Source organism: Polyodon spathula, chromosome 19 (genome assembly GCF_017654505.1).
Source record: "Polyodon spathula isolate WHYD16114869_AA chromosome 19, ASM1765450v1, whole genome shotgun sequence".
Lineage (NCBI taxonomy): Eukaryota > Metazoa > Chordata > Actinopteri > Acipenseriformes > Polyodontidae > Polyodon > Polyodon spathula.
Genome location: NC_054552.1, coordinates 19,880,219 through 19,904,258, shown reverse-complemented (window position 1 = coordinate 19,904,258; position 24,040 = coordinate 19,880,219). Strand labels below are relative to the sequence as shown.

At 38.3% G+C, this 24,040-nt stretch overlaps 1 protein-coding gene across 3 annotated transcripts in view; it reads right to left on the bottom strand.

Moving 5' to 3' along the window:
• LOC121294588 (thrombospondin type-1 domain-containing protein 4-like) overlaps positions 1 to 24,040 on the bottom strand; it is a 185,801-nt gene that overhangs the window by 32,818 nt on the left and 128,943 nt on the right. For all 3 annotated transcript variants that reach the window (XM_041218433.1, XM_041218431.1, XM_041218432.1), the window contains one exon: positions 7,084 to 7,288. In XM_041218433.1, the coding sequence (XP_041074367.1) occupies positions 7,084 to 7,288 (205 nt within the window). The remainder of the gene's footprint in view (positions 1 to 7,083; positions 7,289 to 24,040) is intronic.

Sequence of the window (24,040 nt, the reverse complement as noted above, 5' to 3'; positions counted from 1 at the left end):
TCCCACACAATACCCTGACATTCAAAGTGTCTCCCAATCACCAGTACAGTAATCAAAACAAACCCGTGTATATGCGGTTAACAATCTTGATTAAGATACTCATTACACTAATAAAACAGATGCATTAAAACCTATGAATGTAATAAGTAGTAAGTGCAAACAAGTAATGCAAATGCAGAAATGTACAGAACAGGTAGGCTACATTACTGCAAGTTGTTTCCAATGAAGAACTCTGTGGTATGCATCTGGATGCCTGTTTTTGAAAGTATGGACAGCAAACTTAGTCAGCGTTTTCTAAAAAATCCCAATTCGGCTTTATATCCGGAAGCTGCTCCATAGCAGGTTGCAGTGTTACAAACGCAGCACGCACGCTTACGTCATCGGTGTCTGTTTCTGGTCGCCAAGGTGAAACAGCTGAGAGTTTTGGTTGTATTTTTGTCAGCACTCTCCTCCTCAACTACAGAAAACCACGTTTTTTGGGTTTTTTTAAGCAATGTTGCATTCTTTGCTTACTTCCAATTGTTTGCAGAATTCCAAGCATGCTTTAGAAAGCACACTGCATCTAACAGAGACATTTTATTTACGATGAATTTTTGTGCTGATGCTCATCGCCTTTTTCTTTCAAATCATGCTTGCTGTTGCAGTCAATGCTGTTTTTTCAAATTTTAAACCCAACACTGCATACAGGAATTAAATAGCCAGTAACGAGGTGCAAACAGCTGACTGATCAATCGGTCAAGCTTTTACTACAGTAAAGTGCTGCCTTTATTATTGACATATGTGTAAATGGGATGGTAACAAGGTGAAAGCAGCTGATTGGTGGATTAGTAAGAGCGATTACTAAAGTACAAGAAATGCGTTTGTTATTTAAATATATGTGAATGGTACATAACGAGATCCAAATAGCGGGGTTTGTCTGAAATATATGGAGTGCTTAACACATTATAAACAATGCCTTTATTATTGAAATCAGTGTGAATGGCAAATGTTATTTGTCTGATATAAACCGCTGCCCGAAATAACCATGGACTGTATAAGTGGTGGATACTGTATTACCTTTTTCATTGTGTGTTTTGTACACAATTCTCTATTTTTGTTTCTGTTTAGATATATATTCTTGCTAGACATACAAACAACCCCCAAGTGCTTCTAAAAAGACTCACGAGCCACTAGACGCTAATGGTAAAAATTCAGGCATGTGTTGTGCAGTGAGTCATTCAGCACAGGTTCAGGTCCTGACTGTGCCAAGTCGATAGTCTTTTCTGGGGATTCCAAGTGAAGCGTCACATTGGCTCTGGCGTTCCCATGGGTTAGGGAGGCAAAACCATTAGGGACTGCTTCAACTCATTGCACTACAGCGAACCCTGCTGGCCAGGCACACAGTGAGCAACAGAGGACACTTGCAGGGCTGGCTTGGCCTCCAGAGGTCGTTAGCTCGCTAACATCTGATCTCGAGTTCCTGGGTGTAAAAGAGGAAGCTGGCTTGGTCATGGAACACATGTGTTCATCATTCTGATACATAATACAGCTGTTCTCTCAACCATTGAATCACTTTTACTTAAAATAGAACAAGTTGCTTTATTCTGCATCTCAGAACGAAACCAATAGCTAGTTCTTAGGTATATATCAGCAATCAGAGCAGCGAGTCTTTGGGAGCCAGCTGTTTCCAAATTAGCTTTAAAGGGTCTCCTGATGCAGCTCAGTTTCGAGTGATGCAGTGAAATTCATCCTGGGAGCCTGGCTTCTACCCCATGAAGCAGGGTTTTGTAGTTTTACTACATGCAGGGAGACTGGGATCCATGCCCATGGCCGTCCTATGACAGATATATTAAAGCCCTGCACTCTAAACATCAGATCAGTCATCAACCCCCTTAATCTTTAAAACTCTTACCATTACGCAGTCCTACAGTGAGGTGGCTGTTTTCTTATTCAAACTGAAAATGAAGGTGAATGACTTTTGACAATAAATATTTGAACTACGTCTCATTATCGCTGTTAGTTTCAAGATTACCCGTTACCAAGATTCAGAGACCAACTTCTCTAGACTGTAAAACAACAGACATCAACAAAGCAGAACCTATCAAATCTTAGCTTAACAGGCATAATTCAACCTACTATCCACATTAAAACCTTTAATGGTCTTTATGAAATAACAAACTATATATATATATATATATATATATATATATATATATATATATATATATATATATAGTACCAGTCAAAAGTTTGAGTACACCTGCTTGAATCCAGGTTTTTCATGATTATCTATGCTTTTAACTGTATAAACTTGTCAAAAAACACTTAATATTTCATTATATGATACGTGTACTTATATAAGCTGATAATCATAAGTGAATTGCATTCAAAAATTTAATTTTTAAATGAAAATGTAAATCTTGTCAATTTCAATGAAATGGTCACCCAAAGCAAGGGGATTTCAGTCTGAAGCCCAAGTCAGTTAAAAGTCTGAATGTGTATAACACGGTGTTAAAACACTGACCTAAGTATAAAAGTGTCTTTGTTAAATGTTCTCTGAGTTAACTAGCATGTTACCTAATTAACCTTTTGTCACCAATTATTGTTAACAGGTGAGGGTCCATGATTACTATAAATATAGGTAGCATAGGCACAAGTTTGTCATTCCTGAATGTAAGGGAGCAGAAAATGGCAAAATATGCTCAGTTAAGCAAAGAAAAAGTCTGTAATTACTTTAAGAAATGAAGGTCAATCTTTAAGACAAATCGCAAGAACTTTGCAAGTGTCTGTAACTGCTTTGGCCAAGACCATCAAACGATTTGAAGAAACTAGCACTCATGAGGGCCGAACAAGGTCAGGCAAGCCAACGGTGACCTCAGAATCAGAACAAGTTCATTCGAGTCACAAGTCTGTGAAACCGGCGATTAACTGCCCCTGAAATACAAGCTCAGCTAAATGCTACTAGAAGTACATATGTTTCAGCATCAACTGTTCAGAGGAGATTGTGTGAAGTTGGCCTAACTGGAAGAATTGCTGCAAAGAAACCATTGTTAAGAGTGCAGAATAAGAGGAAGAGACTTGCCTGGGCCAAAAACACAGAAACTGGACGTTTGAGGAGTGGAAGTCGGTCTTATGGACCAATGAGTCCAAATTTGAAATATTTGGGTCTAACCATCGAGTATTTGTAAGATGCAGAGAGGGTGAGCGCATGAGTTCTGCATGTGTGGTTCCCACTGTCAAGCATGGAGGAGGCAGTGTCATGGTCTGGGGTTGCTTTGCTGGTGACAGAGTTGGTGATCTTTACCAAGTCCATGGCAAGCTCAATCAGCATGGCTATCATAGCATACTTCAGAGGCATGCCATTCCATCAGGATTACGGCTAGTTGGGCATTCCTTCATTCTTCAGCAAGATAATGACCCAAAACACACCTCAAAGCTGTGCAAGAACCATCTGGCGAAGAAGGAAAGTGAAGGACAACTCAATCTAATGACCTGGCCTGCCCAGTCTCCAGATCTCAATCCCATTTTATGGGACGATCTGGACACAAGAGTCAAACCAAAGCTACCCACAAGTGCCCTACATCTCTGGGAATTGCTGTAGAAGAGCTTGGAAGACATGTCGGGTGATTTCCTGCTGAAACTTGTTAACCGAATGCCTCGTGTTTGTGAGGCTGTTATTAAGGCAAAGGGTGGCTATTTTGAGGAAACCAAGATTTAGAGACAATTTTCAATTTTCTTGAACATTGCTTTGATACTCCTTATGTTTTGTTTGTATATTGTAACATGTTTTCATTTTCAAGCATTTACAGAAATGTATACGACGTAAAACATTGTCAATTATGAGAAAAACAAAATTGTTTTTGTCTTTAAAATGTTTAAATAAAATATAAAAATGTAAAAGCAAAAAACGTCATTAAGTGAATGAAAGAACTCGGTAGGCAGTCATGAGAGATGACTTCTTAAGGAAGAGAGAGTATCAGACCGTTACTAAAAATTAATCAATTGCCACTGGGGTGAAACCCTCGCCCAGTTTTGTGGGTTTATTATTATAAAAACAGTAACTTGAAAAAGATTGAACATCAAAAATTAGGTTTCGCAGAGGTTCTTAGGAAAAAGGTTTGGCCTAACTTCGCTTGACAGTTCTTCTGCTCCTTTCACCAACATCAAACCAAAATAACCTACAGCAGAACTACTGTATAAGAGACTTGTGAGAAAGTTGTTATGCTAATATGATGTAAAAATGTGTGGGTTTATTGCAGTATTTTGTTCTTTGCCTTTTAAATGATATCTGATTACATAATAAGGAATAGCAACTCAGAACATGTCTTGAACAAATGTGTCAATCTATCAACAGCGAAGCAGCAAAGACAGAAGCATAAAAACAAGTCAAAGATCTCACGCTGATCTATAATCAGAAATGAAAGCAGCTAGCGGTGCATGCATCCCCTTAGAAATCAAGCAAAACACCTTCTTAAATCCCTGGCTCATGAAGAAGCCTTGGCAAATGATCATACACACAGGCGCTGCCCTTTGGATCATCGCCATTGACAGCACCAGGCCATCGCTGGAATGGTGCTATTTAAAGCCATGCTTTATAGACACCTTGAGAACTCACTTTGTAGCTCTGTAGACTAAAATGTTGTAAGAATAATACTTTACTTTTTCTAACCAATTTTCTATATTTAGAAATGATTTATTGGTTAATTTTGTTGCCTTTGTCCCTCTTCTTGCTATCAGTGATTGAAAGACAGGGTAATAGAGCTGTCACACTGGTGCAGGCACCTGTCTTTCTGACTCTCATGTCTTGATTACTGAATTCTAAGGTGGCGGATGGAAGACAGGACATTTTATGTATCAATTGCCCAGCAGATGGCACTGGTGAACACATGGTTACTGCTACGGATATTAAATTAAGTTCTTAACATGAATCTAAACAGAGAGTTGAGCTCCTATCCAAATAAATCCTTCTTGACGTGGTCAGGTTTTAATGGGGAGTAGTCGACAGCAACCAGGTGCCCTTGTATTCCTCAGGCAGTGCAGTGACAGCGCATAGCGAAGTGTGGCGAGAGTCACAGGCTGTTGTTTGATGTTTCAAATCAGTGTTGCAGACAGTGGCAAACTGAAGCTCCTCTGATGCATGCAAATATAGGATTAGGAGGCGCTGTAAGGCCCAGGCCTCGGATTGGATCAGGTAATCTGCCAGTCACAAACCTTCTCTCAGTGTCACAAGACTGAAGTGGACTTTTTTGTTATTGTTTTTTTCTTTATTTTCATCCTCTACCGTCTAGGTATGAGTTGGACTGAACAGTGTTTAAACACAAACGGAAGAGCCCATTAGTCTTGAATCATGATGCACACTTAAACATGCCATATTCCTGCTTCCCCAACTTCTGCTCCTGTGCCTTTTGCATGCAATTCCATTGGCTGACAATATAAAATTAGGGCTACAATTTCAGTAACATAGAAAGTACACTAATTAACATATACATATGTACATTTAGAAACACTAAAAACATTTGTAATTCACAGACAAGCACTTCAGCTACTGTGTAAGTCTTTCTGAAAGCAATGGCACAGCATCATTACAAACAACAGGAAAATAAGAGCTATTGAGAGGCAGTAATGATTTGAAACAGACAATGTAGTTATTGAATATTAGGGTTATGTTGAATATTAAAAAACTGAAGACATTGTGTTGGGTTGTGTATCACCTCTGGAATTCAGATGCTTTCATGACTCATTAATTCTGTTCTATTGCCAAAGATGCTATTCTAATTCAGAGAATTACCACGGCATTGTAAGGCTGGAATGCACTGTTATTTTGGGAGTAGGTTTTAATTTAACTTCTGTATGATTACAATCGTGCTTATGTATATAGGGTTGTTGCATATTAGCCACTATGTGAATGTGAGAGTTTTTAAATAACAGTTTTGCCAAGATTCCCTTTTCAAAAAATGCTGAATAAAATCACCAACATTTAAAATAATAATAATAATAATAATAATAATAATAATAATAATAATAATAATAATAATAATAATAATAATAATAATAATAATAATAACAACTTTGAAACTGGCATTGATTTCAGATGGTTGCAGTTTAAAGAGCTTAGCTGGATTTTTGGAGGAATTTGAACCAAGGCAGGATGCCAGCCAAACTATAATGTTTAGAAAGAGCATCAAGTTATTGTACGTATGCATTAATATTGATGTCACCACTAATAAGGGCCACTTTCTCTGCTCTTCCATCAAAGCTCTTGAGTTTGAAGAATACCATTGGAATACCATTATTATAACAGTATATTACTCTGAAGAAACCTGTAGCAGACCACAGCATTATCAGCAATTGCAATATCATTTAGAATAAATGTTGCACACCGGTTACTAATGTAACATAAGATGCACTGGGATTTTGACAAATTGTTAGTCTATATGAATAGGTTGATTTATCATACATGGTTTATAATATTCATAATGACCATATACTTTCGTCAGAGCTATTACACCACTGACCCCTTTCCCTCCTCCTTCACTGGAACAGGCAGAGGAAAGTAACCTGGACTGCAATGTAATTAAAAAGCAGAAAACAAGGGGAAGACAAGCTCTAATGAAAGCTGGTTTGTGCTGGGCTCAGGTTAAAAACAAAACACAACTGTATGTGATCCAAACTTCAATGTGTAAAATAGAAATGACCATTCTCAGCTCAAGGGATTTAAGTAGATATCAAGCTCCCTCCACCATGAAAATGTTAATTGACTCGTTCCTAAAGGCTGGTTCTTATATGAAACCCCGGACATCGCTCAGATGACCAGTCTCTATAGTTGTGTGACTTGGTGAGTTAGGGATTTAGGGATTTAGGGGATACTGATCATATTCTCAACTCTAACTGGTTGCTTCGCACAACTGCCCCCTGACAGTTGTAAGACTGAACTGTATTTCAATTGTTTATTGTTATTTGGAATGTAGTCAGTTTCATGAATATTGCATTAGTCTCAAAAATGTGAACAGGTCCTCATGTCTCTCTCATATTACAACACTAAGTTGGGGAAAGCCTCTGAGAAGGGGGCGCAATGTTTCAATGGCATGTACTGTCAGTACTTACCGAGGTAGTTGCGGCTTTTGATCATCTCTGTGATGTTTATCTTGGTAGCCCCCTCAGGGATCTCCACCACCTTGTGGTAGCCCACTTTCATCAGGGTGTGCTTGAAGACCCCCGACACCACCTTGCAGGCTGTGTTGTCACCCCCGCACACCCCACACTTGTCCATCACCTTGTCTGAGCCCAGGTATTCATCACAGCCGAGGCTCTGGGGGAGGAGAGGGGAGGCAAAGTTAGACTACACTAGACACAGACACACCTAATTCTCACACCTTCCACCAATAGCTGTACTGTACGATGGCGCAAAGAGGAGCATGGGCTTATACTTGGGTAGACGCTGTTTTTTCAGAGCAGTAAGTCATCTGGTTTAAGCCCACACACGTGTCTCTGAAGAAAACTTGAGCTATATTCCAATACAAGACATGGGGGCTAAGATGTTTATGAGTCTCAGCACGACAAGACATTGTAAAAGTATTTTGATAGATTTTTATGTTTTTCTTTCTCCTCTACTGTTTTCTAAAAATAGTCTTGAAACAAGCCCCTTCAAGTATCTCATGTATAAGCCCACCCCCATTACACAAGCTAATTTGTCTATATGTCTCATATAGAAAATATGACACAGCAATCATGCAGCCACCTGAAAACACCCTTATGTGGGTTTTACTGCAGATATGAGTATTTCAGTTGAATGAACATCTCAAAATAACAAAATGAAACGTCAGATAAGAACGGTATAAATTGTGTATTCCAGTTGTGATGTGAAGCTGTATTTCTTTATGAACCCCCCCAAACAAGGAGCCAAGTAAGCTGTGTTTAGCTGAGGCTGCTTAAAATGAGAGATTATATGTGGGAGAAATGGGACTCAGTGTCCAAACTAGATTTAAACAACACAGACACAGCAGATCACCGGGGCACTGTTAATCACTCGAGGATGGAATCAGCACTGAAAACTTTCCAGTGATACAACACTGGTAAGAAATAACTTGGACACTACTAAAAGGCTTTGATAAATAGGGGCCCATTGTTCCTTGAAAGTTTAACAGCCTCATTTACTAAAATTAAAGTCACTTGGGTAAAATGAAGCTATTTGTTCTTTTGTATTAGATAGTTCGTCTAATTCAGTACAGTTTTCTCAGTTTTTCAGTGGATGAAAGTATGACATTTGAAAATGGAATCTCCCAATCTCTCATCTCCTAAATGAATTGGTCTGCTGCAGATTAAAATGTTACTGATTAGGAAGCTAGCTAAATTCCATAATATGTAAATTTATTTATTTATTTATTTATTAAACTTATTTATACTTGACTTATCTAAACATGTAACTTTCAGGTGCCAGAATATGAATTACCCATATTACCCATACCTCTTTGGACTTTGCAGTGCTTATCTGAGCTTTACCATGAGTTTACTATGCTTTACTCCACTTTGCTATGTTTTTAATAAGGGAAACTTTTATAAGGGTAATCAATGAAGAAATCAACTCCATTCCCTCTGGCTTTCTCATAAAAGGGTACTAACGAATAATGAGAAACGTTCATTTAAATATTCATGAGTTCCCTCCAACTGGATTCACTGCACAGTTCTCCTACATGTGAAATGTAAAGGAACACATTTTCAAAGCCATTAGAGGATAATGCTAATGTGAAACCCACACTTAATCCAACCATAAAAGATTATAATTCTGAGAATAGAAAACGTTTAGTAAATGGGGCCCTAATTCACAAATAAATGAGCTGCCCAGTCTTATAGCTCTCTTGCGATTGTGGCCCAGCAACATCTATACAAATAAAGAGAACACCAGCACATTCAGGGGGAGAACGTTAATGATCTGTAGAGTGAACGGTCATATTTTCAACACCCGAATGAAATAGAAAACTTGGACGACAATAAGACAAAACCTCTGCATTCCCCAAACAGCCTTTTACACTACTCCCGGCTGTATTCTTTATTTATCTGGGAACAGCTGAGTGTATAACCCCCCACCTTCTCAGTCTCCCTCTCTAAACGCCCATAAAACACAGATTCTTAGCTCTCCAAACCCAGTCAAGTCAAGTCAAGCAGGGGGTTTCAATGGCAGTGTTACACGTTCATTCTTTCCATGGTTTCCAATAAGAGAAACAGCATGGTTGTTTTAAGCTTCCTTCCTTAGATTTAGTTGTCAGCCTTCTAGGTGAAGTGTGTATACATCTGCAGTTGCTCTAATTTTGTCTGAAGACTGGTTATTTAAGGCATGCAGCACTCAAAATGGAAGTCCACCATCCATTAGGTGGGATGAAAATGCTCAAGAAGGGAATTATCAAGTAAAAAAAAACAGGTGCTGAAACAAGAGATCTTTCAGATAAGAGAAATGTCTGTCAAATAAGAGCATGTGTAATGTAATGGGAGTTGCTTGAAGCACGACCGCACACTAAAGAGCGTCTTAACTGCATAAAAGACCTTTTAACCTCATCTCAGTGACTGGTCTCAGAATTGGTAACACATGAACATGTTTGTTCACACTGGATTTTTTTATATTTTCTGATACCAAATTTTTGGAATGGTAAATCTCCTTACTTTTGGTTGTTTTAAGTGGTTTCTTACTAGTTTTAAAATAAATGATAACTAGGTACAGAATTCCAAAGCCAGACTTAATTAATTAAAAGCCCATCTGGACACCTGTACTAAGTATCATCACAATCAGACGAGTCTAAATCGGTTCTCCAGTTAAGATGGTTTTGAGGACCTGACAGATTGTGGGGGAATGTAGAGTCCTGCTCTCGATGTCAGGGTGCCTAATTATTCTTACAACTGGGTATTATAGTGTCCATTTCACAGAAGAAAAATAAAGGCAAAACATGTTACAAAACCAGTAAGAAACAACTCAGAAGCCCCACGGTTAATGTATGTGAGTTAATTGCCTCTGGATTACAAAGGGCAGCCCTTCAGGTGTCTGCTCTGAGCTCACAGGGTGCCTAGTCAGTAGGGTTAATCAGCACTATTTTAGCTAAAGTAACATTAGGAAGTCCAAGTTTAGTTTGTATTATTAGTTGTGTAGCATAGCTTGTGTGTTTCCTTTGACAAAATATGAGGAGATCTAGTGCAAATTACATCCTGAAGTAAAACGCTTTGATAAATAGAGGTCAATGTACTTCAACCCTGACACATACCACCCCAGTGATTGAACTAAAACCATCTATATTTCCCATCTATTTTGACAAGCTTGACAAAGTTGGGACAAATATGAAACAATCATTTCCATATTACTTGTTTGTTTATCTGAAATTGGTCTTAAGGGAAAGAATTCAAGTAATAAAAAGCAGATTTATATCACATTTATTTTTGAGTTTTTACTCTGTGTCAGGGTCATTAAATCACAAATGGTATTTTGGCATCTCGTAAACAATCTGTTTCCAATCACTGCATTTTCAGGAGGCGAGGGGATATTTTAAGTCCCTAAGCATTCCTTTCCATGTTATTGTTCATCTGGCTCTTCTGGACTTTATAGGCAAGAGAAGTATTCGGCTAAGCTGGGAGGGATAGAAAAGACACACAGCACAGCAAGGCTAAAACACAGTTTAAATCAAATAGTGGTTGACATGGTGCTTCACAACCCTTGACTTTAGTAACATGACTATAATGGCTTGACCGCAGAAGAAAGAGTTCAGAGACACTCGTTCTTCTGCTTGCACAGCTGTCCATAGGTCTGATCCTTTCTATCTGAGCGGCTGGACTTTATTAACTGCCCATATTGGCCTCAATATTCTGATTAAAGAATTGTGCTGCTAAAATGTGAGATTCTCTGTGTTACCCCGCGATGGTTGATGCTTTCACTGCCACCCAAACTTTTATTTGTCAGCACAGGGCTGCTTTTGGTCTGTAAAAAACAGAACACTTGTACATGAAGGATGCAACATATTATATCTGCATATGGTAAGTTTTCTGTCCCCCGGCAATGCAAACAGTACTCAAAACTAGAACCATGGGTACAAGTACTTGATGAGCCCCATTTTTTGAACCAGTAAAACTGCATTGCAAGTTTCTGATGGCTTGGGATTGTAATAATAGTTCACAGGTTTTTTTGCCTGGGTGCCATAAATACAGTTCTGAGAGTTGTCTAACCTTGACACAATAAACTATGCCACATACAGTTATATGTACAGTACAGTATACCACAGTCCTTGAAATACTTCAACTAAAGAGTCGTGTCAAAATATCAAATCATTTTTACTTAGATTTATAGGACTGCTTTTCAAATTATGAAAGTATGTGACAACATTCTTTACCATAAATTATTGAGAATGTCAGAATATGGAGGAGCCTGTCTTTCATGTATATGTCTGTCACACTTAATTAACTTTTTGATTATACTGTACTAATAGCGCTACTTTTGTACTTATAGCCGAACATACTTGTCAGAAAATATCCTGGCATTGAAGGTTAAGTTAATATTAAAAAGTACCGCAGACTAAGTGAGTTATTAGCAGTGGAATGTAACAAGTGTTATTCAGAGTGTGACTCACAGGTGACCGGGCAGGCTCTGCCACTCTTACTGGTAAAACAGGGTACTCATTGCTCATACATGCTGTACAGTGCCGACCGGGCATGCTGGTAGAGCACAGGGACTATACAAGTTATACAGTAGACTCCTCCCTTGTGAACAGCTCACCATTAAGACCACTTTGTGACAGTCCCCTTCATGGAAACAGTCTGAAGATCTCCCTCAATTAGGGCCATTTTATGCAAAGTGATACCACCATACTGTACTTTCACAATTACTGTACACTTGGACACAACCCAGTGTCAATAACAGCAGCACATTATAAGATCAGTTAGACCTATATGCACATACCCATATATCCACTCAAACAGCAGGGGCAACATTGACATCTGGGGCAGATTCACTAAGTATGTATTCCAGCGTGAAGATTTCATTTTAGGAACATAAAAAGATGGGGTATAACAGTTGAGCATTCATACTCGTTACTGTAGTTCAATGAATTTAATATACACTGTCTAGTGCTAGTCGGTGTGTGGCTGACTTCTACAGTTAAGACGCTGTAATAATGGATGGTGCCTTCCTAACAAGGGTGATGTTGGAAACTTTACACTAATAAAGTTTACTTAAAAAATAATTGGTTTGTCTTAATATTTGTGGAACCAAACATTCAGCAAATAAGAATCACACACACACACACACACACACACACACACACACACTCCCTCTTTCTATCTCTCTCCACCAGATTTGGCGTCCTGAACAGGTTGTCACAAAGAGCCATTAAAATGTTTTTGTGCCCCTCCAGGTGTTGCGGTTGAGAAGCCCAACCATGGAAAGTAGTCTCTGACTCCCCTTCCTACTCCTCCTGCATACAGCATCCGCAAGATATGGACATACTGTACTGTCCTGAAACCTTCCTTTAGAAATCAAACACAGCGCAGTAATTCTCAGGGCTGACCCCACACAGTGTGAAGCTGACAGTAGAGAATCTTAGTGCCAGGATATCCTTTTATATATCCTGGTACTGTAGGAACCATGATTACAAACTATTACAGTTATACAACCATAACACACACTTTAAAAGTCTGCTTTTAAGTAAGTTCAAAATCTTAAGGTAATTGTTGTTAATAATTTCACCAATCTTACCTGCTGGGCTCTTTAATTCGTTCTGTACATAATGGGGTAGATGTAAGTGATTTTACTGGTGCAAAACCCCCATAATGTTGCCGTAAATCATGCTTAGCAGCCGTAAAGTATGATTTTACAAGACGCAAAAAAAAGTGGTGTATGTTCACCTGTTGTTCTGCACCCGCTATCAAATTTTCACTTTGCCATCATTAATCCATTACAATTATATTGAAATGCATTCATGAAGAAAATAGCATGGAATTGGGCTGGATCTGGATACTAAGCAGGCGAAAACATTATAACGTGATGCAAGGACTTTGCCTTGCACTTAGGCAATTACTGACCATCCAAAAACTTGAAACCTCTTCTTAGAAGGTTCAAACCATTGTCGAAGCTAGTAACTAAAAGCTGTATAAAAGCACACACTTTCAGAGACATGCCACTGGCTTCAGGATGGCTGCTGTGGTGCACTTCCTGATGCACTATTTAGCCTCTGGTTCCTCTCAGACCACAGCTGGAATGTCTGGAGGATAACCCAATCCACCTTTTCCAGTGCTAGGCAAATTTCTGGATGTCATATTAAAAAGTGCAGGCCAATACATATAATTTCCTAAGGATACTAGCATAACTTGATGTTGGCTGAGGCTTTTCCAAACAATTCTGTTTCATGCTGAGTGACTTCAGCCGTAAGGACTCTCAACTCCTTCTCAGAATACTTTTCTTTTCTTTTCCATGCGCCAAGAGGACTTTGCTGCCCTTCCTCTGACATATTGTTTGGTTTGTATTTTCATGCTCCACAAATGTCATACAGTGCCTACTGCTCTCTGTACTCCTAACTCTGCAAGTGCAGCCGCTAAACAGACGGATGCGCTCATTGAGACCCTCGTTATCATAATTGCAGATCATTATTTGTGAATGTTGAGTAATTTTCATAGCTCTTAAGCTTATATAGGGCACAGTGCAATTAGAATTTTGCATCCGCAATTATTTGCACTGTGAATATACTTACAAATACCCCCATGTTTCAAATGTCTCCAAAAACTATTTATTACTACTACACTTGATTAAAGAAACCTCTGATAGCAATGCTTTCTACTGCTTGGCCATTTCACCCTTTCAAAGGATTCTTTCTTGTCAATAACCAATCAGCTGCTTCTCCTATTTACTGACACGCTTAGCCAATAATATACTACAGCTCAGAAGACACTGCGGAGGTGAAATGATCCAGGAAGTGCAAGCACAGTGCAACCTCACTATAACTAATCTGTTTCGGTCCGAGCCTTTTGTTCTTTATATCGAGGGGTTTGTTATAGCGAAAGAACATTGATAAGCTGTTGGAGTAATGAGATTGTGAATAAAAGTAGAATTGCATTATTTTGACTTTGTTTTATCTTATTATTAAGAATTAAAACACAGTACAAAAAGCAAAAATCCCGAATTTAAACTGAACTTTTATTCAAAACCAATTTGACAAGAATCGTTTCAAAGTGCACTAAATCTTTATTCAACATGCAAGAATGCCAAACTGATCTTTTATTCCAAATCAAATGAAAAGTTTGACATGGAAAGTTTAGATCCTCAAGTTGCTTTTGTTGTTGTTTTTTGTTTAATCAATTTTGCTTTGCCGCATGGTCGCTGAACAAGCCAAAAAACTGTGCTTTTTGACAACCTATATTCACGACAGATATGCCTGCATTACTCATTTTTTGAAACAATCAACATAGTTTACAGCTTTGTTGCAAAAGGAAATGATTTTTATTTCGGAGGCATAGTTACACAGCGCATGCTTTTTGTTAAGACAAAAGTGTTGACTTCACTGCAGAGGTGGCATCCTGTGCGTACAGTTGGGGATTTTGCCAGTGTGTGTTTATATGATCTTTTTTTTTTTTTATTTGGGGTCCAGGGGCCAGGTTCTTTATAGCCGAAGGTTCGTTATAATGAAGGGCGTTATAGCGAGGGTGTACTGTATAACATATTTCCTGTGAAAAAAGGCAGATACAATTTAAATTGCCTTTTAACTTAATTAGTAACAGATATCATGTTTTAAAATGAAAATACGTGTTTGCTATAACATGCGTTCCTTTCAAATCTGTGGCTAATGGCAGTGCAACAGGGATAAGAGATAGCATCATTTTTTTTTGGCTGCAATTACTTTAAAGCTATAATAACCAAGCCTTTAAAAACATGGAGCATATAAAGTGAATATGGTGTCTGCAGAGTCAGTGCCTGTGTAGAAAGAATGAAATATAGATTTGTAAAAAAAAAAAAGGAATATTTTATTCACAGTAAATTTGTATAATAATTTGCATCTGTTTATTATTCCATGATATGTGTTTCTAAATCCATGCATTAATACTTTTATACTGGCCACCTTGCCCAGAGACAGGTAACCTACAATGATGACCTTTGAAACAAACCCACGAGCGCACAACCAGTAATATATGATGATTAAGAACTCACATCATTCTAGCATTTTAGATGGTATAAAGCACAGATATTCATTTTAAGTAAGTGCACTCATTTAATCAAAATCATAAGAGCAGTGTTTAAAAAGGCACATTTATTTAAACTGCTGAGCTTTCAATATGTCATCTAGCTTTCAAGACAGCATACCAGAAACCAGCAGGTCTGTATTATTCACAATCATCGACAAATAGCTTTGTGTTAAATGTTGTTTGAGGGGAGAGAAAAACAAAAAATGCATTACATCTCCCCAACAATGGATCTCACTGTGATTAACATCAACTACCAATAGATCCTTTCTATGCTAAATCATACAGAGAATCACACATGATGTTGCTGGAGCACATTATTCTGATCATGTTCTCCAGGCACATTCTTTACTATTATTACAAAAGGTTAAGCTGGTGTTAAGAACATAATGTTCTCTTTAATACAATATTGAAAACAACACATGGTTATACAATACATTTGCCATAGTTTATCAAAAAGTATTGGCAGGTTATTGATAGTATTAAACATTAACAGGCTTAATCCTGTATGAATCAACTCTCAGTCAACCTGATCCTACAGTATGATTCTATCAGTTACTTTGCAGGTGAGTCACAAATGCACTCACATCCTTTACACCATCCCCAGGAGCATGCAGTCCACTTGCTCACAGCCCTCAAGTGTTTACAGATTTTGCAATGAGTACAGACTTACTGGAAAAGTGAGAACAAAGACTCCACTATAATATCTATAAATAACTTGTTTATACAGTCTGAGGAAGCATGGCGCTGAACACTGATTAAACTTTACACAGACATGTGTTCTAAGAAGTTATTTGTTAGCTGTGTGTAGTGTGCACCTCAGCTTTTCATCGGCGGTATCATTTATTATTAAACCAATACATTGTCACATTGTTTAGGCTGTTGCCCACAAAACCAGTATATTGTCATTTTCACTGTCTACATTGCCCTCTGAGCGCTCCCATGTCTAAACCTCTGTCTTCTTAAATACCAGCATATTTTTAATTAACCCGAAAGAAGTCTTGAAAATTGAAGAAACAGTGTCACACTGCATAGTAAAGAAAATAAACAGGATATTGTCTCTGAAGCCTCTCTCGCTATGAGGCATTGTAACTCTGTCAATGTTTTTCCACATTTGGTGTAATAATTTCCACCATAAGACTCAACTCCATGGCCATAACTAGCTTTGAGGACATCAAGGACATGTCCTTACTTGTTTTTTTGCATCATTAATGCTGACGCTCATGTAAAAATTCTGGTACAAACAAAAAGTACAAAATACTCCTTAATGTTCTCTGTTGGTTTGCCATGTAAGATAGATTTGGAGGCTGAATAGTAAATACCAAGCAGTCATATAAATACTGCAGCTATTGAAACCTAAGTTTGACCTTGGTAGAATGGCAGCTCTGATTATGAATCTGCTCAACACCAGTCAATATTTATCCTGGTTTTATTATATATTGATAAATAATTCCATTACCAAAGCCAGAATGACAGTTAGTGCAGTAATAACATTACTATACATAATAAGCAATAGTAAGTGTACTTTGGAGTGGATATGCAATTCAACTTCCGTGAATTCCTATCTGGCCTGTATACTGAAGTAGCTTGATTATATTTAGTTTTATACTGCAATACATTAGAAATTGTGTTTTATAACAGAGGGCCTGACTTCAAAAGACTTGTCAAGTTTAATCAAGGGGCTCTGATGACGTTTATTAATCACACACATTTAATGCAATTCAATTCAATTTCAACCTAAAATGCTCATTACGTTTTATCAAATCTTCCACTGTCTTCATGTCTTTGTAGACTCTTTTTGAGTGGTCTAGTGGTTTATGGTTGCTGTATGCATTCCTATAGGTTGCAATTCAGTAGTGTGTAGTTGAAGTTCTGTTCAGCCCATAAAACTCAGCATTATTTCTGTTTGAAGCAGGATTTATAAAAGTAATTAATCTATGATGCGAAGGCACTGGAATACTGTGTCTTCCAAAATGGTTGGACAAAAAAGTAGAAACATGTGCAATGTGACCCTCATGCTTGTGTAATGGGCTGTACCTAACATGACAGATTAATTTGGACTGCAGTTTTCAGTCAAGATGGACAGGACAGCAGATACAACAGACAGTTTCACAGGTCCTTAATGATGTGGCGCAATGATGCTGTACGCAGTTCTGGAGAACTTTCCTATAGATTTCCACGGTATTTGTCACATTAGTTCTGTTCTGGTTTCCCATGGTGACCCTTCACACTATTGATAGTGCTATGGCAGCTGCTCATTTCCTGTGCATTTCTAAATGGTTTGGATGCTTCCTAACCAGGGTTCTAGTGGTTATAAATTAACAGCACTGGTGTACTCTTATGTATTCTGTTCTTTAACTGCAGCAGCAACATATCCAGAGCATTTTAAAAATATTCTATGTTTTTGTTTAATTCAGTGGCAAATAGGGGTGACATGCAAAGCAAGCTAGCTGGCATCTTATTTCTCTGCAAAAGTACTGTGATAGAGAGCGAATGAATCTGAGTCAACAATCTCCCTCCCGACCTGTGAGGGCATCGTATCACAGGAACAGTGTGCCCCGGACTGGATGGTTTGACAGTTTATTCCAGGGTCAGTCGGAAGTCGGCCATCCAAAAAAGGGGTGAAGCCACGTGATTGCACTCAATACCAAAATCGGCGTGACTGAAGGTATATCAGGGAATGTAGCCGAGCGATCTGTTCCTTTATGTTATAAAGAATGTGTGAGTTTTTGTGTGTTGTTTTGTTTCTCTATTAAACTGTTACGTTTGTCGTTTATAGAAGGCTAATATCCATTATACATGTATAAACCTGTAAATCACCATTTTCACTAAAAGCACTCACTCTGGACTTGTGACCGTGTTGTGTTTCTATGTATCTTGCTTAGTGTCTATTATTATTTCTGGACTGAACCCCGTGGTTTACCTGCGTGACACATATTGTTGTGTAGAGCCAGGTATTATTATTTCTGGTTGAAAAAACAATTAACCCATAAAGAGCTGTTTAACTGTGAGCTGTGTTGTTTCAAATCATTCCTGAGCACTGCATCACCTCTATATCTGTGCACTGCAAACCACTTTGCCACAAGAACATATCACAAGTTATAGACAAAGACTGGAATATGGGTGACAGCTGGATGGTGTGATGGCACACACATATCTTGGATGTGTGAATGCTCCATTAAGCCACCACTGTTCTGTGGCTTATAGAGGAACGTGGATAAAAGTGCTACCAGGAGTGAGGGTCATTTAGTAAAAGGCTGCATTGCAATTGGATTTTTGAAAAAAATTCTTAAAGATTGGCTAAATCCTTTTGAATTCCAAGAGAAATTCAAATTCTTACACTTTTCACATCAGAGCCTAGTTACCACTGATTACACCGTGTAACATTTTTTTTTTTTTTTGGTTCCTGTGTAGTAAGTGTTATTTCCTAATTGCTTATGCCTCAAAAGTATAGAAAATGGCTATTATTCCCCACAAACTTTGCTTTTGTGACCAGGACAGTGATATTTTGAAATGTACCTATTTTCCAGAACATTCCAGATAGATTCAGTGCTGAGTAAACTTGGAGTAACTTCTAGAACTTTCTAGAACTTTCCAGTAATATAAATAGTAGTATAAATACAGGGGCCTTAAGCCCACCAGTTCAATTTAGTTCCAGCTGCCTAAATGGATACATATCTGCATTTTTCTTGGAGGTCATAGGAGACTTCAAAATGGTGGCATTCCTGATGGGTCTCCAAGGCAGTTTTACCAAGTTTCCCTGCTATCTTTGCCTTTGGGACAGCAGGGACACCAAGGCACACTACCGCAGGCGGGACTGGCCACAGCAGACCAAGTTCTCTGTGGGGAGGAACAACGTCAAGTGGGGGCACTGGTGGACCCCCTGGAAGGTGCTGATGCCACCACTGCACATCAAGTTGGGCCTTATGAAACAATTTGTCAGAGCTCTAGATAAGGAGTCGGCAGCCTTCAAGTACCTTCAAGACTTCTTCCCTAAGCTGTCTGAGGCAAAGGTCAAAGCCTGTGTCTTCGTCGGACCACAGATAAAGAAGATCCTGGAGTGCAATGAATTCCCCAAGAAACTCACTAGTAAGGAGAAAGCGGCTTGGAACAGCTTTATTGCAGTGGTTCGGGGCTTCCTGGGCAATCACAAGGCCGAAAACTACGTGGAACTGGTTGAGACTCTGGTGAAGAACTACGGCACAATGGGCTGTAGGATGTCCCTCAAAGTCCATATCCTTGATGCTTATCTTGATAAATTCAAGGAGAACATGGGAGCGTACTCGGAGGAGCAAGGCGAGCGCTTTCATCAGGATATACTGGACTTTAAACGTCGCTACCAAGGACAGTATAACGAGAACATGATGGGAGACTACATTTGAGGGCTGATTCGTGAAAGGGATTTACAGTATAATAGTAAATCTCGAAAAACTACTCACTTCTAAATCTTTTGTAGTCATTTTTGTATTACTTTAGTATAAATACATGTTAATTTGGATTCATATGTTGTTTTTTTCTGACTTTATGTGAACGAAAAGACACAAATTCACCCATTTTCTCATTGGAAATAGGTAAATTTCAAAATATCACTGTCCTGGTGTGACGGTGAACTCCCCGTCTATACGAATATGATTGGAACTGGCAGGGAGGGGGTTAAATTTCTCCCTGCCAGAAAAACATGTGAGAATGTGGCTGGAGGCCTAATTGAATAATAATTGATTAATTGGGCTCCAGCCACAGGGGATAAAAGCCAAGGGAGAGGCCCTGGCTGGCAGTGTGTTTTTCTGTTTGGAGTGTTCCTTTGTTTGGGAGTTTGCTTTTATGTTGGATAGTTTTTTGTTTAGAATTAAAGGAAGACCTGCAACCTAACCGTTTACTTTTTAAGTTCATTTTTGATTGTTTCTTTTTGAACCTTGTTCTGTTGGTCCTTGTGCCTGTTTATTTGATTATTTTTTATTTAATAAATAACTTTATTTTTGCCTTTACTCTGTCTCTGAGCCTCAATCCACTCGTCAACCTGTCACACCTGGTCACAAAAGCAAAGTTTGTGAGGAATAATAGCCATTTTCTATACTTTTGAGGCATAAGCAATTAGGAAATAACACTTACTACCCAGGAACAAAAATTGTGTTACATAGTGTTATAAATGAAACATTGAGATGTTTGCATTAGCAGATACCGTTTGAGATTTTCACTAATGTCTAATAGGCATGTCCACCATTAAACTGAGAAAGCACGTGGCTGCTCTGTCAAAAACAATCTCCAGCTTATGGAACATTCATCATCTTAATCATCAATATGCATCACCATCAAAGCTGATCTGAGTCATGCTGTATGCAAGTGCTGATGCAACGATTATTATTTTAAAACAGACGGTTGCACAATTCTGGGAAAATCTATTTGGAAATAAAATAAAAAAAAACAAGTTAGGCTGCTCTGACTTTATATATATATATATATATATATATATATATATATATATATATATATATATATATATATATATATATATATATATATATGAGTTTCTGTTACAATAATAATAGAGTTGGCAGAGGGAGACTGGGAAAGACAAAATGGCTGGGTGGGATTCTGTGTTTAGGTTTCTGTGCCAAAGTCCATTGTTGCCTCTAATTGAACTAAATAACCCCAAATGAAACCTGGGAGCAGACATTTTGTTCAGAGGATTGAGGCACTTTCAAAAGACTCATAAATGCCTGAAGAACTGGGGTCTCATGGTTAGAACTGAGAGACTGGGATGCAGTGTGGTCTCGTGGATTAGAACTGAGGGACTGGGATGCAATGTGGTCTCATGGTTAGAGCTGAAGGATTTGGAGGCCTTGTGGTCTGGTGGTTGACACTAAGGGACTGGGAAGCAGATCCATTTGAGAAGTCAGACACTGGTGCAAGGGTAATTAGCTCTGCTGAGAATTGGCTCCACCCTTGGCAAGCTCAGGGTGCAGCTGTGAGGATCTGAGAGAGTTGATCATAAGGAAGGCTTTCCCAGTGTCAGCTTCTCGGCCAAAGTTAAAACAGTGAAACGTTGTATTTAATACGGCACAGGGACTGCATTACTGGCTTAAAACAACTCATATTTCTTTAAAATTTTAAAATCCCTAAAATGTAATCAGAACATTTTTTATTTTCTATTTTACTTTTTCAACCCTGTGCTCTTAGTACAGTGGGTGGTAAATGGACTATTTACTTCTCTTTAAAAGAATTGCAGGTTCTTCACATTTTGGAAGTAGTGCTGTAGTTAATAAAACCACTGCAGAAAAATAAACAATAATCCAGCTGCATAGTTATTTTAGCTTTACCAAGTTTAATTATGCGCTTACACACACGGAGCAAACAAAATAATTCCAGTAAATCTTACCTCACAATGTACAGTACTGCCTTCATTTCGTAAGTCTTTTTTTTTCTAAGAAATTAGTGAAAAAAATGGATCGATTGCTCCTTCGAGATATTACAATGCAATAGTACAAATACACATCTCTGCATTCTGCAAGAGTTCACATAAAAGAAGATAGTCAACAAGCCAGATCTCAACGCAACACAATTCCCCCAAGCATAGTCACTAAACAAATGCTGCTTACCCTATGACTCACATTTTTTCAATGTCTACCGAGTTCCTTCATGATCCTAAGTGCTGCACTGAAATGTGCATAAAGGCATTCATGGATTGTATATTCAATAAGTGCTATGAAAGAAACAGCGATTAACATTAGGTAAGGTTTACTGGAATACTTTGCTAGCATGTACTTGATTCATTGACAGGGATTTCTAAATCTATTTTGATACTTTTTACTGAGCAACAATGTCAGCAGCAATATCATTTTAGATAATGGTGTGTGTGTGTGTGAAGATGAACCAATAAAAAAAGGATTATTTCTTCTGTTTAAACGCCAACTATGTATCTAGCCTAATAACAGCTAGGTATTCCATGTATGCACTCAGATCCTATAATGTAATCACTCTACATAGCCCAGGAATTAAAGACTTGCATTGGACAGCGTGCCATTGTATTAAGTATCCTGATGCTCCAATTCACTGTCTACTGATACTGTATTGGAGTGGCTACTTCCTCCCTGCTTGAGTTCCTCGCTCTGTAATTACTGTAAGAGAGTAAAGTACAGCTCCTTAGACAAGTTTCCAGGGTAAGTCTGCAAACTAATTATCCAGTTCACCATATTGCCATGTATATACCATACCAATGCACTTGCATCACCATGGTGTCCAAAACAAATATAAAACCGATCCTTTAAATTTCCACGTTAACCTAAAGAAGAGGCTTTTTGAGGTCATGACAGCTACTGTTTGTATATCACAGTTAATCTCATAAATGGTATCAACTCTTCAAATCAAGTATCATGTTGTCATTGTTACCATGATATACCGTACTTCGTCATGCTTTCACTGCACCTTTATCTCTTGTAATGAAGTCATCTTAATTGATTTCTAAATACTTTTAAAGGTTCGATAGCCATTTTAAAGCAGGCCCAGAGACAAGAAAGGTATTTTTTTAAAGCACATTCATGCAGATTTTATTATTTACAAAATTAAAAACTAAACCTACAGTGGTTAAAGAAACAGGTTTGTAACCAGGAGGTCCCCAGTTTAAATCCCAGCTCAGCCACTGACTCACTGTGTGACGGAGCACTTAACTCCATTGTGCTCCGTCTTTTGGGTGAAACATTGTTGTAAGTGTCTCTATAAATGATGCATTGCTCACACACCCTAGTCTAATATCTTGTAAAGTGCTTTGTGATGGTTGTCCACTATGAAAGGTGCTATAAAAAAGAAATAAAATAAAGATAAAAGAAAAAGTGTTTCACTTCCAGTTCTAACTATCGGGCAGATAAGCTGTTTACCAATTGCAAAAATCCTATAACACACAAAGGTTTACACAGTACCTTGCTCCTACTGACAGCCTCTTCTCACACACACACAAATACTTCCTTGTACAAACATTTTGGTCTTTTTTAAATATCTGCCTGCTACAGGCAGGTGACATTAATTAATTTAACAAAATAATTACACCTGTGGCTGTGCAAACACATCCACACCCCTACATTTCTCTGGCAGGAACACAAATTATCCCTTTCCCTGCCAACCCTCAACATATTAATTTCAGGCAGGGATTCGCTCTGCCACAATGTGTATAATTGTTTTTAGTATCCATGTTTTGTTAATGTATTTTAGTCTTGTAACTCAAGTCTGTTATACTGTCCTTAACTCTAAATCCTAGTCCTCACGGCCTCCCAGTCCTCATTTCTAACCACTATGCCATACAGCCTCAAATTACTTCACCTTTCATCCGATTCTTAATCTCTGATCCGTACATCATAATTTTTTAATCCTGGATGAATGACACGTCTAAACCTTTAAACCAAGCACTTTCACCCACACAATAAAAGGGACAGCATTCAGTTCTGCCTTAATCTATCTGGTCACTGGGGTCTGAGGGGAGGGACAGAAGATTTGACCTCTGAGGAGGATAGCGTTCAGGCCCAGGGTCACCAGGTCACAATGCAGATGTATTTATTGATAAATACCCTGTCACTCCTAATCCTTAATCCTAATCCTTTAAACTAAACTATGACCAGTGTTAATCTAGGACTTCAAGAGGCTGGCCGCATCAATTAGCACACGAAAGTCCTTTCCCTGTAAATTAAATAAGAACACACTATGTATGTATGTATATGTATATTGTGATGGCCATGAATAATATATAACAGTACACTTCCTGTCAATATTTCCAAGTTTTACCATTAAAAGAGTGCTGCCCTGAGAGAAATTGGAGTATGTTGGTATGCTGATCAGAGCTAGTGGTTTGTGGGTTTCAACTGTTTGTTCTGTTTCC